The sequence below is a fragment of the Amblyomma americanum genome, chromosome 7 (genome assembly GCF_052857255.1).
Source record: "Amblyomma americanum isolate KBUSLIRL-KWMA chromosome 7, ASM5285725v1, whole genome shotgun sequence".
Taxonomy (NCBI): domain Eukaryota; kingdom Metazoa; phylum Arthropoda; class Arachnida; order Ixodida; family Ixodidae; genus Amblyomma; species Amblyomma americanum.
This window is the reverse complement of record NC_135503.1, coordinates 33,310,980-33,327,121: the sequence shown is the minus strand read 5'-3', so window position 1 is coordinate 33,327,121 and position 16,142 is coordinate 33,310,980. Positions and strand designations below refer to the sequence as shown.

At 44.5% G+C, this 16,142-nt stretch overlaps 2 protein-coding genes across 7 annotated transcripts in view; one reads left to right on the top strand and one right to left on the bottom strand.

The window, feature by feature from the left end:
* Positions 1 to 1,223: 1,223 nt before the first annotated feature.
* Positions 1,224 to 10,977, bottom strand: LOC144098821 (B-cell receptor-associated protein 31). 4 transcript variants are annotated; one of them, XM_077631711.1, is made up of 9 exons: positions 10,845 to 10,977; positions 10,172 to 10,277; positions 9,907 to 10,007; positions 8,849 to 9,008; positions 7,983 to 8,097; positions 6,402 to 6,422; positions 4,505 to 4,604; positions 2,862 to 2,965; positions 1,224 to 1,944 (listed from the first exon to the last, which is right to left on the bottom strand). In XM_077631711.1, exons 2-9 carry the CDS (start codon positions 10,261 to 10,263, stop codon positions 1,900 to 1,902), a joined length of 738 nt encoding a protein of 245 aa, XP_077487837.1. In that variant the 5' UTR covers positions 10,264 to 10,277; positions 10,845 to 10,977; the 3' UTR covers positions 1,224 to 1,899. The 4 variants fall into 4 exon arrangements, with proteins under 4 accessions (XP_077487837.1, XP_077487838.1, XP_077487840.1 ...); XM_077631712.1 differs by having other exon boundaries at positions 10,902 to 10,920; XM_077631714.1 differs by lacking the exon at positions 6,402 to 6,422.
* A 230-nt stretch (positions 10,978 to 11,207) lies between these two features.
* LOC144098819 (SRSF protein kinase 3-like) overlaps positions 11,208 to 16,142 on the top strand; it is a 31,333-nt gene continuing 26,398 nt past the window's right edge. The window contains exons 1-3 of one of the 3 annotated variants that reach the window (XM_077631708.1): positions 11,208 to 11,263; positions 11,369 to 11,453; positions 14,561 to 14,664. In XM_077631708.1, coding sequence (XP_077487834.1) covers positions 11,239 to 11,263; positions 11,369 to 11,453; positions 14,561 to 14,664 — 214 coding nt within the window. In that variant the 5' untranslated portion in view covers positions 11,208 to 11,238. Of the gene's footprint in view, positions 11,264 to 11,368; positions 11,454 to 11,783; positions 11,819 to 11,854; positions 12,281 to 14,560; positions 14,665 to 16,142 lie in introns of those variants that run through there. The other 2 variants (XM_077631709.1, XM_077631710.1) reach the window with 2 other exon arrangements.

The following is a 16,142-nucleotide window of genomic DNA, read 5'->3' as shown; positions in this document are numbered from 1 at the left end:
CATAGATATAAAACTTTTTATACAAATTTCAGATTTATTTTTTATTGTAAGCTAGCTGATATTGTGTACTTACAGTTAACACCCTTTGAAAGTCGTCCACGGGGCGTTCAATAATTTAAGACAAAAGGTTTTTGTCTGCATGTTCACAAATCCCTGCTCTGTGCAATAAAGCTATTTTAGATGCCCAGTACTAATGATAGTAAAAGCATGCATATTTACATGAAAATATTTCTTACAAACTTTCAAAAGTATTGCTCATGTAGCTAGAAAAATCTCTGGATTCTTGTGCAAAAAATAGTTCTACCGTCATTTGTTACGCTATGTCAAAGGAATACGAGTGATAGCAATCTGAGGAAAAGTGAAAGCAGAGATCAACCTTGATGTTTACTCCGTTAACCTCATTTCTCGCCTCCTATGCTTTTGCTTTTCAGCACAGAAATGTGGCATTGTAGTCCGCGGAAGCTCTGATCTCCCTTCACAGCGATACTACGGTGGTGTTCCATCATCACAAACCCACATAAGTTGCGATGCACCCGGAGACCAGTGATAGCACGATTCACTCGCAATTTTTGACGACCACACACAAAAAGGGTCATTTCCTAAATATTCACTGCATATTTTATTACAATTTTCCACCATGAGACAGATGAAAACCCAAGGTTTTCGAAAAAAAAAATTGAAAACTTGACCAAAATGGAGACTATTTGCTAGTATCATAAATGCATGAGGGGATAACATTCACTGAGTAGGAAGGTAAGGAGAGTTTTGGCTCTGAAACCTTGGCTTGATTGCCAAGTTGTTGTGGAGTGTAGAAGGCTTGCATTGGTTGAGACTAACTGGGGGTATTTAACGTGCGTCAACATTGCACAGAATAATGGCATCTTTGCATTTAGCCTCCTTTGCAACTTGGTTGCCATGGCCAAGATTTAATCCAGCCACCCTTGGCTGGGCACCTGAATGCCATGGCCACTAAGCCCCCAAAATGAGTTCAGGAATAAGCCTCTCCATGACGAAGAGAAAGGTAGCGGAGGACCTTGGGAGAAATAGCATAGTGGCAAGACCAGCTAGCTTTTTTTGTTTTACTTGGAAACCGCATTTGCAAGGCATTGTACTGCATAAGAATATGTGCCATCAAAATGCTATTGAATGGGCTCGCATTCCATGCCGACAATGTGCGCCCATCCCAATAAGGTAAGTAGGGCTGAATAAAAATGCTAAGCAAGCAGAGTGAACAGATTTTTATTCGATTCAGAACAAAAATGAAACTTGCCAAGGAAAAGCGGGCAACAAAACATTTTTGCACATTACATAAAAACAGCATTTTTAAGTCCACCATTATTCGGTACAGTAGTGTCTGGAAACATAGGCTTGAAGTTGCACTAGTCTTGGCGTTAGGAGAGTAACGTACATGCAGATGTCTTGGGAAATAGCAAGCCCCAATACAGTGCAACTTGCTGAGAATAGTAGTGTTACAGACACTGTATTTGAATGATGGATTCACCATATTTGTTAATACAAATACAAAAATGAGGCTGGCGAGCTGATAAAGTAGCCTTGCTATATGTATATATACCATATATATATATATAAAAAAAACCGAGGACATTATTGTACAATGTGCAATGTAATCAAATAAAATTAATCGCTCACTCCCTGCAACCACAGTGCAAATGTAATGCCAAACAACCATCAAAACACGGGGAGACTGCCACTTAAAAGCGCAGTAACGGTAAAACTAGCACACAACACATGCACACACTTCCAAGTTCAAACATTGGGTTTTCAGCATGCTCTCTCTCTCTTGGAACGGATTTTCGGTGCAAGGAAGAAATACGAGGGTGGGCACAATTTTCATTCGAGCAGCGAGTCTCGCTGGTTTAACATGATTCTTGCCGTTTCCTAGTTGTCCTTCTTGTTTGATGGCTCACCGCTTGCAGCCACCGCCTGGGAACAAAATTGAGAGCAAATATGAAAGGAGCAAGAGGAAATGAATGTGAACTAATAAACTACTAGTGCAATTTCGACCAACAAACATCGCGGCATAAAAAGTTTTAATACAGGAACCTCAGCCTTGTTCTTGACATTGGAAGAGGAGATGAAAGGTGCATCTTACTGGATGATTCAGGAATGTTTATATCTAAGATTAAATGACAAAGTTTTCTCTCGTATATCGGGAAATAGAATAAAATTTTCTCTTTTCACCATGACCCTGAAACAACATTTGTCCAATGTTTGCAGGCAACAACTTGAATTGTCCTAGCAACCAGAGGTAGCATTAATTTGCCAAAACGAACTACGTCCTCGCTTCACGAAAACCCATACAACAATAACAGTTGCAACAAGTGAACTGCTGTTAATAAAACCAAAACTAGCACGTAAAGAAACGTTGCAACCACAGTTCCGCAGTAGATGCATCAAGATGCAAAGGATATTATTGAATATTCGAGGCTTGATGTCCTTAATCATCATGGACATCAAGCTCAAAACAATGGTCAAAACAGTTCAGTGGATGCTTTTAACCACAGTCTGCAATGCCAAACAACAGTACATGTCACTTGCACAAAAGCCAATCAGCACCACAGCTGACAGGCGCATGCCCACTTATATCATGAGTAACATAAATATGAATTCCAATGACATAGACCAATGCAAATACAACTAAGTACACACACCTTCACATTTTTTTTTTGTGTCCAGACAAGTATTAACTGCAATATTTCATGTTCAGAGGTAAAGGGACACTCTGACATGTTAAGAATTAACTGATGACACCTTAATGTTTTGCTGCTGCGAACTAGACTCATGATGCACAGAGTGAGTCCGTTGAACCTGCCACGGTGTACCTATAGAGCAACCTGTACCTGCTGTGCCTTGGAGTGCTCCTCACAGAGTCGTTCATACTCCTTGCTCAAGTTCTCTGCCTGATTCTTCACGGCATCCCGATCTTTGGTCAGGTGGGCCACATCTGCAGGGATGCAAAAATGCTCTTAGGTTATCCACGTTATGTAGGTGAGCTTCAATGAATAGAAAGAACAGGAAGAAGAAAGCAGCCTTGATAGAATACAGGGGGGGGGGGGGGGGGGGGGGGAGGGGGGCTTCTATGGGCAATCGGCAACAATGCATTTCAGCAGAAGTTTCACCCAGCATATCACATGCGTATTTGCATTTTTTTTAAGTGATCGCACAGTGCATAACTCAAAGGCATTCAGCCTAAATAAAGAAAACCTATGGAAGGCCAAAAGAAGTTTGAAACTGTAGAACTACAATCAAACCCGATTATATCAATCTGTGCGATCGAATTATCCCTTATATCGAATAATTTCTAAGCACTGTAAAACTACAATAAGAATGTATACGAAAATGTATGGCTATATTGTACAAAGATTAGCCGTCACATCCGATGGATTGGTCAAACTTCGGGCAATACCAGTTGACTCCAAGCTGGCTTTCCCTCTGCACATCTCCGAAGGTTAGCTTTCCTGCACGAACTTGCGGGTGATATGGTGCTGTGCAGTGCGCGCAGACCAATGATGAGACAGATTTTACATGACGTAGGAAGCGGATGCGTACCCAGCCAACCAGAATATGCGCTTTTAGCGCATTGCGCCAGTTGTGCCCGCGTTGTCACGAAGTGCCGCCTTGTACCTGTGCTTTGCGTTGTATATGTACATATTTTTGTTTACTGCACACTTCACCATGCCCACCATGTATAACACCGACCCAGTTTGATAATTTACGCTTTGTTCTTTGATTCTTGTTTTTCCTCTATTTGTATTAGTATGCAGTGAACCCTTGTGCATTTTTGTTATTTGCTTTCCCCCCATATGTAATGCCCAGCCCGGCCCTTAGGGTACTTAAATAAAATAAAATAAATATCGAATTAGTGCACTTTATGCCAAAATCATAGGAGTTCTTTTTTCCGAGTTTGATATATGCAGGTTCAACTGATTTCATTTGCCTCCTAATGGTACAAGGCTAGTGCTCCAAGTTCTAATGAAGAGGCGTGCAACTTCTGTGAAAATTGTGCAGATACCTGCGAAAAAAACAAACAGTGCCAACAGATAACTGTGACATTAAACTTGAAAATGCATGCTTTATGATCAAAAGAGGAGAAGCAGAAAAAAAAAGAAAATAATACAGAAAATAATACAGTGTGAGTGACAAAACCAGGCAAACACTAATGCAATGGTATGTGCCAACAGCGTATGCCCGTTGCAGTCACACAACTTTCACAGCAACGAAAGACCGGAATTTTCAGAAGCAGTTCCCAGAGAAGCCAATCACTACTACACGAACAATCAATACCAAACCAAACCAGGCATCAGTAAGGTTGCTGCTGTAGTGGCATGGCTATTCACAGCATATCTGAATGACCATGGAGAAAGGACTTTATAGTCTACTCGCAATACAAAGCAGCATATTTTTTTTCTCTCCTTTTTCCTAGAGAGCTCTAAGGTGCACAATTTGCGGCTGGTTCTGCCGACGTACTGTGCAGCAATGTTACCTTTACGGGCCTTTTCCAGCTCAGTCTTCAGCTCCTCAACCTGCTTCTCCAGGGTTTCAGTCTTGACATTGCCTGCGTTCTGCTTCGAGTTATCACTCTTCTAAGGAGAGACAAACAGAGCGAGGAAAATAATGGTGTCCACACGTAGAGTAAAATTCTACAAAAGTTTAACAAAACCAAGGTGACAGCTGGATAACTATATATCCTTCCACATTCATACACTGCATTGAAAAAAAAAATGGGGCAGAAGCTGAACCCCAATTTCTCAAGGTCAATTTCACGGTCAACTCCATAAATGATCCATATCCACAGACAAGCTGTGCAGCCTACAGTTAATTTAGACTGGAATCTTTGCTTGTTCCATAATAAAGAAATTAAAAATCAGTACAACACTTATGAGCTAACAGTACAATGCTGAAAGCAAAAAGAAAACCGCAAAAGACTGATTTTTAATTTATAAATAGATCCTACCAAGCCAGACCGCAACTTTTCTCTGAAACATGGTGCAACATGATGCTCTGAAATTCACCGAGATCTCAGCACCTTGGTGTTTTAGAATTCTGCTTTCATCAAAATGTGGCCACCGCAGCTAGGATTAAGTCTACGAACTTTTGGTTCAGCAGGCTGTGGTCCCAGACACTAAGTCGACACCACAGGTGAAAGACGTACAGGAAAATTTAATCTTCATTAATTACTCTTTGAACCATGGATGCTACACCTATGGCAATTTATATCCAAAAATCATTGAGGACTCTTTGGAATCCTATAAGAAAGTTCCCTCATTTATGCACGCCCCACTAAATGAAAAAGGATGCTATAGTAAAACCAATGACCACAACGCAAACATATTCTGTGCAAAAGAATTTCCCGATGATGGGCTGAACACACACATCACAACACTAATCCCTGAAACACAGAACAACATGCATAGTGTGACAAAAGAGTGCAAAACAATACAGTAAGGTAATTGTGCTTGTCACTCATTCCGCCAGACTTAGCTAGTGCTCCCACTTTTTCACGAGGGCGTAGGATTTCTTATACCTTTGTTTTTTAACTTTGCAAATACACTTATACTGAGTGATTTATTCAATGCAGAAGTCTACCCTTATGATGGTTCTGTGAATGCAGACCTCCCAGCTGCAAACGCTCTGCCTCGGTAAACAAAACCATTTGTTGAAGACGGGGCTGGCATGAAGGGGAGCTCACACTGCGAACCTCAATAAAACACAGATATTACAAATTACTGGCTATATCGAAAACTTCCTAAATATTTTAACAAACATTGAACTTTTACATTATACATCGAACACAGTTTTCCACAAAATGGATATACCCATCTCCCCAGCACATAATGGTGCCCACTTGGAAGACAGGCTACAGGCTTCACCACACTGCACAGTACTGGTGCCACCATCCTGCGCTCGAGTCTGCTGTCATAAAGGTGATGAAAATGGCAATAGATTTGGCTCTGACATATTATTTTACACGTGACACGGCTGCGATGCACAGAAGTCATTCTAGCTGGCTCATAACCTGTCGTCGTTGCACGCCGTGCGGAGAAGCCAACCTATATATATATTTTTTTGTGGCCTCTGGAGTTTCCAAGAAATGGGGTGCAAACTTCGGGGAAAGTATTCCCGTTTCTCTAGCAAGGATCACCCGAGTTGCCACTTCTTCAAAGCTGCGCCACTCTTGAGTGCATTTTTGACAAAATTTTATATTATGAGTTTCGGCTATATCAAACAACGTTGCGATATTTTGCCTGTTTGCTATAACAAGCTACGAATGTACATGTGCACATGATGATGACAACCAAAAGTGAGAGCACTATAAGTATCAGTCAGAGACTACCGCATCCAAACCACCATGCAGAATCAGCAAGACAGTTAGTACTTACTTCACTTTCATCAGCACGCCGCTGTAAAATATGCAAGACCTGATGCAAGCAGTGTTCCCAACTTTAATTTAAAAAATAAATAAATACAAGCAAAGGAACCACGATGCAAGCCATGGCATGAACTGAGAAGCCACGTGCACTGCGATGCCCAACCCTCCTTACACTGTTCAGCGCATCTTGGTTTTATCATTTGTTATAGTTAGCATGACTGAGCAAAGTGATATGGACATTGTCAATCCTGACCGCACATGTGTAGATGTTGCTTTTAAAAGAAGGAACCAGTGAGACCACGGCTTCATCTAACAGCAAAACATTCCTAAGACGTTGCATCAAGCGCTCCACTGTACGGTATGCTTCCCTACACATTTACTGAAGGGCCAGAAGCTGGATAGGTACCTTTCGCGATTCTGTTGTTCACAAATTTGGAGTTGAGGTTGGAATTTTTTTTTTGTCCCGCCACTCCGATACAAGTCCGTTATGCTGACAATGACGCCAAGTGTCATCGACTTGCTTTGTCTCATTTTGGGCACTTAGTTTGTTTCCACCTTGCTTGTGCAACACTAAAAGCACGTTAGTGGTAGTGACACAAAAGATACCTTAAAGGGACAGCGTACTGGCTGCTATTAACCATTTTTTTTTTCTTTCGTGCGGCAATTGAAAGCTCCTTGATCCGATGAACGCATGCCCGGCTGTGCAGCTGAGAAATACAATTTAAAATGCAACTTTTTGATATAGAAATGTCTCTTTCCAGTTGACATCTGAAAACCCTGTCAATACAGATGCAAACAACTGCCAGCTGATTAGGCAATAACGGAAGTGACATTAACTGAGGTGCACACTGTTTCGTTAGAACTATGGTGCAAAACAGTATGGTTGTTTTAAAAAATATACACAAATAACACTGGAGATATATATTACATACATGCGCAACCGTTTTTTGGCTGGTGGCAGCACTGCAGTGAGCTTGGTGGCAGTCAGCCCTTTCAAAACATCTCGAGATAAAGAAAGCAAGGTTAAACTATGCAAGAAACTGAGTAACTTCCAGAAAAAAAAAAGGCACCTGGAGCTTTCCTAACAAAAATAGCCCTCTCTATGCCGTGCACTGTGCTTAGTCCTATTTAAAAGCTCCGCCTTAAGGGTATGATGCGATAGCGTTAATGGGTTAATGCCCATATATGCGGAATAGGTCACTCTCTATGTTACATTCATAGATCGCTGGGAATTCTCATGCCGCTCCTGTGCAGTGGTGCAGCAGTTAAACAATGTGCCACTGCCCTACAATGACAGGTGCTGCCACTGATGGGTCTTGCGAGACTCTGGCTTCTCTGCCCGAGCAACCTCTCGCGACCAATCATTAAATGGACTGCCACCTGCCAGGGTGGGCAGTTTGCTCACAATCCAGTGGGACCTTTGCAATGATGTCACAAGGTCACATGACCTAAGTGGCTCACTGGACACAGAGGCACCACCAAGGGCAGACTGCCCACAACCTGTTGGGCACACAGAGGGACCTCACAGCCACAGCTAAGCAGTTGAGTGGAAGCTCTAGTGCTCAGGCACCAAAAAAAAAAAAAAGCCAACCTTCAAGAGATTCTGGGCAGCTTCGGTGGCCGACTGTGCTTGCTTCATGGATGCTTCGTTGACAGCCAGAAGGACAGCCTGGGCGCTGATCAGGGTGATCAGTCTGCGGATTACACTGAAGAACAAAAAGGTGGTCACAGCAGGGTGTGTCACTGGCTTGAAACACCAGAGGGCAGAAACGAAGGAACAGTTTGAAATTCACGTTCTTTGAAGAATGTTCTGAAGCATTATTTTCAGCCTTTTTCTACATTTCCTTCAGTCCCCTCCCACCCTTCTGATGCATTGGCTCTTGTTCATGGCTGCTGTCGCTTTTATTATGCCAATAAGGACAAAAAGCTATCTTAACCAAATACAAGAGAAGACAAGCATCTTCAGGAGTGTACACCATAGGAATGTTAGATGTAGGCTTTTGGCATGATAAGCTGAACAATATGAACAAGAGGAGTGCTCCACTTGGCTTCTTGTGTAACCTCCGCCACTAAATCGTGAAGTTAGGATAGTTGGTATGACAAATGGAGCCCGCAGATTCCTACAAGATCTACAGTATCTTGTACACTAAGTATTAGTCAGTAATACTCCAGCACCAGATGCTCATGCAAGTGAAAGATCTTTGCAAACAATGACCTTTTAACGAACACAATAAGAAAACATGCAATGAAAAACAGAACTGAATAGCATTCACAAAGAAGGTGCAAATGACAGTTACTATGCCCTTGAAAATTCCATAAAGTAAAGGAAATGTGCGGCAGGATCAAACTCATGTTAATTAATGACAATGGTACCCAAGCATTGACGCGGTGAGGAATGAGGATTCGCAGCATTTGAAGGGAGATAATTCAGCTTGCATTGGCAGGCAAGGAACTTACAGCCACAGGAACAGTGCAAAGCCTGCAATGTAAAAATTGCGCTGGGCTCGGAACATCTTCATGCTCTGCTGCATCTCGACGTCCAGGTTGCCGTGGTGGTGGTACTCTGACTGTGCCTCGTCACGATGGGCTCCGTACTTGCGCATCTCGCGGATGGAATCTGCAACACAGATCGCCACTTAGGACTCCTTTGGAGCTTGCATTAAAGGGACACTAAGGGCACCACTATCAAATTTTTGCCTGTAAAATATCGATTTTATGGCTAAGCTGGCACCAAAAGACACATTTATTGCAGAGAAAATTGCATTAAAAAATTTTTCCCGACACTCGGTTCAAACTCGTGATGTCCAAATCGAAAATTACTTGTGACCACCACTGCGAAGTGAATGATTGTGTAAGCTAGCCTCGGGGATCGGTGCCCAGAAAGCTGTCAATGTCCACAGCTCATAGCGAAATCGCCTGGTGATGGCATTTTTAAGTGAGGCTGAGTCAGGGTTGCAAAAAATGGCTCAGAACACAGTGAACTCCTGTTGAATTGGTTTATGGTTTAAGGGGTTTAGCATCCCAAAACTACTCAGGCTTTTGAGAGATACCGTAGTGGAGGCCTCCGAATAATTCTGACGACCTGAGGCTCTTTAACGTGCACTGACATCGCACAGTACACAGACCTCTAGAATTTCGCCTCCATCGAAATTTGAGCGCCACGGCCGGAATCGAAACCGCGTCTTTCGGGTCAGCAGCCGAGCGCCATAACTACTGAGCCACCACGGCGGCTCAGAGTAATATGTCCACAACACAAAATTTTTGTTATAGCATCCAAGAGGCACTGCTTTCATAGCGTTTTGAAATTGGATGAAGAAGCTGCAATGACACACACACCATTTTAATGGTGCAAGAAATTTAAAGTTTCAACATTAAAAAATGCATGAAAATTCATTGCTTCTGGGGCTAGAGTTAGTTAGCAGCAAGAAGACTCGGGCACACATTTATGGTGACAGGCCAGCTGCCACTGCTGGGGCAATGGGCAAGGCCACGTTGAAGACAGGTTGAAGACTTACCAAAGAAGAAGAGGACGAGGACAACTATCATGACCGTGAAGTATATGTCCGCTTGGGCGCCGAGACTTTTGAAGAACCGGGACTTGAATATTTTGTTCCATCTTGTTAAGAACGGCGGAGTCAAGGAAGAAGCAGTACAACAGATAAGTTTCTGAGCATCAAAGGTTAGGGCGTTGTCAGTAGTTTTTTAAATCCTATCTTCCAGTATGCAAAAATAGCATGGAACTACTCGGCATAGGAAGGCTGCAGCAAAGTGAACACTTACGATCTCGGCGAAATGAACGGGATCATAAGAAGCAGGACTACGGCAATTTCCGCATAAAGGAAGGCCGCTACTATTGTCCACTGAATACTCATTGTTCTTCTCCTCTCTGGAAGCAAGGAAAAGAAAGATTTCACTTCACTGTGAATTACTTCCCGCAGACTGTGCGAGAGACAGCCGGCATTTGCAAGCGTGGAGATGCAACGCATTCCTAAGCATATCAGCTCCCACCCACTTTTGATGCTTACAAAATAAATTGGCGATAATTAACAAATGACACGCTGCCCAAGGCGGTTTTATCATTTATGAATGCATCGGCTAAGTATATAAAACCCACACGCAGCCACCGACGTGTTAAAATAAAACAAATAGGAGGAAACTATGTGACCCAGCGTGACCGGCAGAACAAGGAAACACGAAGCTAAGAAAAGTCCAACCAATTTGATTTCGCACCTGTTGATCCCCTCTACGTTTCTAAAAGCTGTCGCTTCTGACCATGAGAACTACGTATTTGTTATGAGGCAAAACGCCCAACATTTCAGCGGCTACAAATATATTTTATGTTACAAAAACCGGTCATGCATGCATAAATATGACAGCCGACTGTAGTACTAGAACCAGAACGCTAAGGGCGTCTTTGCTTTAGACGTGATGTTCATTAAACTGAGGAACTCACGTTGTCTCGACCTAGACGAAACTCAGCAAATAGTGAATCACGCTTGCTCCGCCTCACCCGTTCTGTGACCGTCCCTCAACGTTATCCCGCACTCCGACAACCCAAAACAGGTATGGTGGCCACAGCAGACGGCAGAGCTTGGACAACCGCAAGCAATCACGCGCAATCACGTGACTAACAACGAAACTAAGTTTGTGTTTATCAAAAACCTATGCGAATAAATTGAACGCTTTAAACATAAATACGTTTCGAAAACTTTATTAATTACTGCTTTGTAATGTATATGTACATCGTTAAATTTTTATTTACTACTAGCGTCCTCTTTAGCATCAACTATAATGTTAGAGTTGAAGTCCATTCTAAACTTGTATCGGTTGTAAGCCCCCGCTGCAAGATGAACGCCGATGTGAACCGAAAAGGTAAGATCAGTTTTTTGAGAAACCCGGCGGATTTATCGAGTTTATGCTTTGCCAACTTGCCATGGGGTCTGCGCCAAAACGTACAAAATTTTTTTCCTGGCGCAGTTATGGCCATCCAGGCAAAAAAGAAGCGTTCCAAAGGTCCCAAGTCCAAGCTCAAGGGTCGCTCCGACGCATCTGACAAGAAGCGGTAGGCCTAGGCTTTTCCATTTAGTCTGCTTTATTACCGCGTTCCAGTCTCCTGGCAGCGTCTCACGCTTGTCGGGGTGCCTGTCCCTTCTGGCCGCGTGCCTGTACGCCATTGTAACGGCCACTAACAGTATACGAAACCGACGGGAAAAAGTTCACAGCTACGTCATCGTAGCCGCCGCTAAGTTTTTGTGACACTTCTGTGACTGCCGTCCGATGCGCGCACTGTGCGTGTGCGCTTGAATCACCTTCCGAAGCGTCCGCGCTGAGTTGACATCGACGTGCCCGTACATTTCAAAGCGATCACATGCCACTTCCTCGTGCGCGGCGACTGTGCGCTCACTTGATGGAGCGTCGATGTGAAAGGCAAGTGGAGTATTACAGCTACCTGGATGTAAGCCTAAATTAGGCTGAGTTGCTCTAGTGTACGAACGAAGGAAGCAGATCTCCGGCTGGGAGTATTTGATGGTACCAAGCGCAAGTATTTGGCGGCCGGATGCGCAAAATCTGCTGGTGGAGGACCCAGAAGCGCTCCTTTGGCGCTCGTGCTCGTGCTTCCGCGAAGAAAAGCGCTCGAAACCGTGCGTGCGTGAGCGGGTGACAAACAATAGCTGCTGATCTACTTCGTTCTTCGTCATCTTCTACGTCGTCGTCACGTTCCTCAACCGGCGGTATCGGTGCTGCACGTTTTCCGGTATCGGTGTTCTTTTTCGTTGCTTCGTGGGCCGCGCGCGCTGTGGACACTAGCGAACCGGTGGCCGCCGAGAGACGTCCAGTCCGGTCATCCAACTCGACCATGCTCGCTCCTGCACCGGTTCATGAACTCAGGTTCATTATTGCTCGTTTTTCCCTCGTTCCCGTAGTCAACGCGTGGCTAGATGGTCGTGCCCTCGCGAGTCGTACTTTCGTGGCGTCGACTGTGTCGCCGCGACCCATGTTCGTTTTCTCGGGCAGCGACATGTTTGCCACCGTAGAACGCGCTGCGGCGCAGAAAGTGTGCCGGATTTTCGTCACCTTTTATTGTCATTCGGCATTGTTCGCTAGCGTGGCCTTTTCGTCGGACCCTAATATAGCCGGTCCGCTCTGTATTGATTGAATCGATTTGACTGTCGTCACGGGGAAAAAATGCGTATTGCTCGCATCGTCAGTGGGGCGGGGAGCCGTCCTGACGGAAGCGTCTTTTACGAGCGTTGCTTGTGTTATGCACGAGCGTAATTCATGGGGTTGTGCTATGTCACTTGGCGCCCCGTTATTTGGATTTCTGTTGCGCCTGGACTGCTGTCAGGTAACCGCTCGAGGTAGCAACCTTTTCTAAAAGATCGATCCTACGCTGATCCTTTGGGTTCAATTGCGTTCGGCGATGGATATGTTCGGAGGTTCTCAATTTTGTTACCCGTTCCAATTCGTTCCGGTGGAGTAGAATTCACTCACCACTTCGCGACCCTAAGGGCAAGAAGCAGAAGTAAGCGTAGTGACGCGGTACTTTGCTCGTGACGGAAGTTCTCGCCGTTCGGCCGTCTTTCGGTTTCCGTGCCGAGCTTTTGTTTTTCATTTGCGAACAAGGCGGCCTCAGCCCGTGTTCGCTCGGATTTCCAGCGCGTGCGACATGCTTCCGTGTTCTATCACAGGGCACCCAGGTCAGCGACGAATAATTCTCGCGCTTTTGTGGTGGTCGATGAACTTCGGGCGAAGGCGGCAGCTCGGCGCGATGGTTCTGGACGTGCAGTGCGGTGAAGCCGCGCTTATCGCGACGGGTTGTGCCGGAAGCCGGCCGCGCGAGTGCGCGCTATCTGGCTCCCCCCTCCGGTTTCGTTCCTGCCCGCTCGTTTAATACCGGTGAAGGACCGCTAATGATTTATTGCCAGGTTCCTCCTGCAGTCGTCGCGCACTGCGAGAAATTCCAATAGCGTTTGAGGAGCGACCGAGAAAAATGGTGGAAAAGCAGTAGGCTAGGGAAGTTTTCAGATACCTGTATATAAGGAATGTTGATACGAAAAAGCGAACTAGAAAATTGACAAGCAAATATCTGGACAGCAGTAGGGGGGAAAATCAGCAATTATCGGTTAAGAAAAAGGTTAAAGAAACTAGAGCTCTGTGGAAAACAGGGACGCTGACCAAATCAGCACTGGGAACATACAGAATTTTTAAGCAGGAAATTGCCAAATAAAATATCTATGATAATTGTAGGGGAAGCTCTTTGTTGTTTGAGGCCAGGACTGGAGTTTTGCGGACTAAGACGTATAGAGTCAGCTACCATGAGATAGACACGTTGTGCGTTGCGTGAGGAGAGGAGGAGGAAATGGCTGAACACTTGATACTTTTCTGTGAAGCGCTTCACCCTACAGTGGAAAGCAGCGGAGCTGATTTTTCCCAAGGCATTGGGGTTTAAGGACAGTGAAGGGAAAAGAGATTTTAAGCGGGTAGAAGTAACCAAGCGAAGGTTATCTGATTGGTGGCTAAAATCAAGAGAAGAGTAAAATTTCACAAGTCATGGCTAGGTGGCTCGAGCCACCGCCCGATTTAAAGGGTTCAGCCGTATCCATCCATCCATCCGCCGTCGTTAGGGAGCAGTGTTTCTTTTTTTCAAAAATTTAGTCGCGGTACTTTATGCGACGTTTGCTAAAGAGGTTCGTATTGTGCGAATGTTCGAATGGTTTCGGTGCCTCCTTCATAGGAGCGCAGGAATTTTAGCCGCCATGCAAAGGCCACCTTGCCTGTGGCCTGATTTGTACAACTTAGTTGTCTGGAAAAGGTTTCCTAGCATAACTTGCAACTTAGTCCCCATAACTATGGCCTGCATGTGTGCCGTTTGTGCAGTGTGTTTGTGAGGTCTGCACATGACCGGTTATAGTGCTACATTGATTTTATTTCCTCCCCCCCCCCCCCCCCCCTTCTTTCTTTGAGCTTCAAAGCGATAATATTGTCACTAGGTTACATGTATGGCACTAACCTGTTTATGCCTCTTTTGTGTCACCTTTGAAGTTTGTGTTCGGCATCTTTGCACAGCAGACAGAAACTCTTGAATTAAGTTACCATGCCCACATTGCTGCTGGAGATTGTTCAGCCTGTGTACCAACAGCATTTTTGCACTCTCTGCTTTGCCAACAGGAATGAGTCTCAGTATGACTATGCTGGTGAGGACGAAGAGGAAGAAGAGGAGATCTTGGGTTCCGACGATGACGAGCAGGAAGATCCTAGGGACTATTGCAAAGGTGCATTTGCAGTTGGCGCTGTTTTTTCTTTCTTTAGTGTTCGTACTGGAACAGCACGAAAGATTGACACAAAGAATGAGGCAAGACGAACAGTGCGCAGTGTTTGTCTTCCCTCATTTTTTTTCTGTCTATCACGCTATTCCAATATGAACCCTAACCGACGCGTCCAGCTTTTTGTCCTTCTTTAGGCACCAGAGTGTGCTAAAACACTCATATCACTTAGTTGCAAGGGCTGCAGCATTTTAATAATGTGACAAGTTTGAAAAGCTGTGGCATGTTGTCGCTGACTAGAAAGCTGGATGTGGAATTCAAGATTTACTAATATGTTTTCTTGTATATGTCCTAATGGGCTGATCTACTGCATGCAAAATAATCATGTGTGACAGGTTAACCTGGATATGAGCTCAGCATATACATGTGGGCGAGGCGCTGTGTTCCAAGTACCTGCCCACAAATGCACTAGTGTGTCAGCCTGTTACAATTACTGCATTGTTTGCTTGGAAGTTTGTGCTGTATCATTTCAGTGATCATTAATTTTGATATTGCCGTTAGGTTATCATGTCGGGATACGAAAGCCTCCACGGATTCAATAGTGTGAATGGTAGAAATTTATTTCTGGGTGCTGCACCACTTTGACAACACTGATGTCTGTGCCATCTCAGTGGCCAACTAGGGTTTTTGTTAACACGGCTGACTGTAATGTCTGTAACTAAATTACAAACCTGTGATTATATTTTTGAGGTTCGATTAGTTACAATATTAGATTATTAGAATATTAGCCACCGTGGTTGCTCAGTGGTGATGGTGGTGCTTGGCTGCTGACCTGAAAGACGCGGGTTCGATCCCGGCCGTGGCGGTTGCATTTCTATGAAGGTTAAATGCTAGAGGCTTGTGTAAACTGCGATGTCAGTGCACGTTAAAGAACCCTAGGCGATCAAAATTGCCTGGAGCCCGCCACTACGGCGTCCTTCATAGCCCGAGTCGCTTTGGGACTTTAAGCTTCGTACAGCATACCAAACTATGCCTACACTATGGGCAGTGAGGGACACCGTAATGGAGGGCTCAGAATTAGTTCAATCAGATGGGGCTCTTTTAAAGTGCATAAAATTAGTGCATGAGAGCGGCCGTTTTTGAGGTTTTATCTGTGGGTAAGAAAGGCTGGCTCAGTAGGAAACCCTGTGAAGCAACCACGTGCTTACCATTCGAAATGTACGGGAGCATGGAGTTGTACCTTGCAAGTATTGTTTCGGTGTGCAATGCTTTTTAGCATGCACTGCCAAAACAAAGGTTAACAAGGAGCCAGTGTGCCCTTTTGTTGAGTAGTCAGGGCATACTTGTATTGCATGTGGCTAAAAGGGATGTAAAATATCTCTAAACAATGTGTTCTTCTCAGAGATAGCTTGCTTGATAAGACAGTGCTTTACATGCATGTTTTCCTGTGAAATATGCTCATAGCAAGTGTTCACGGGGTTGCGGCG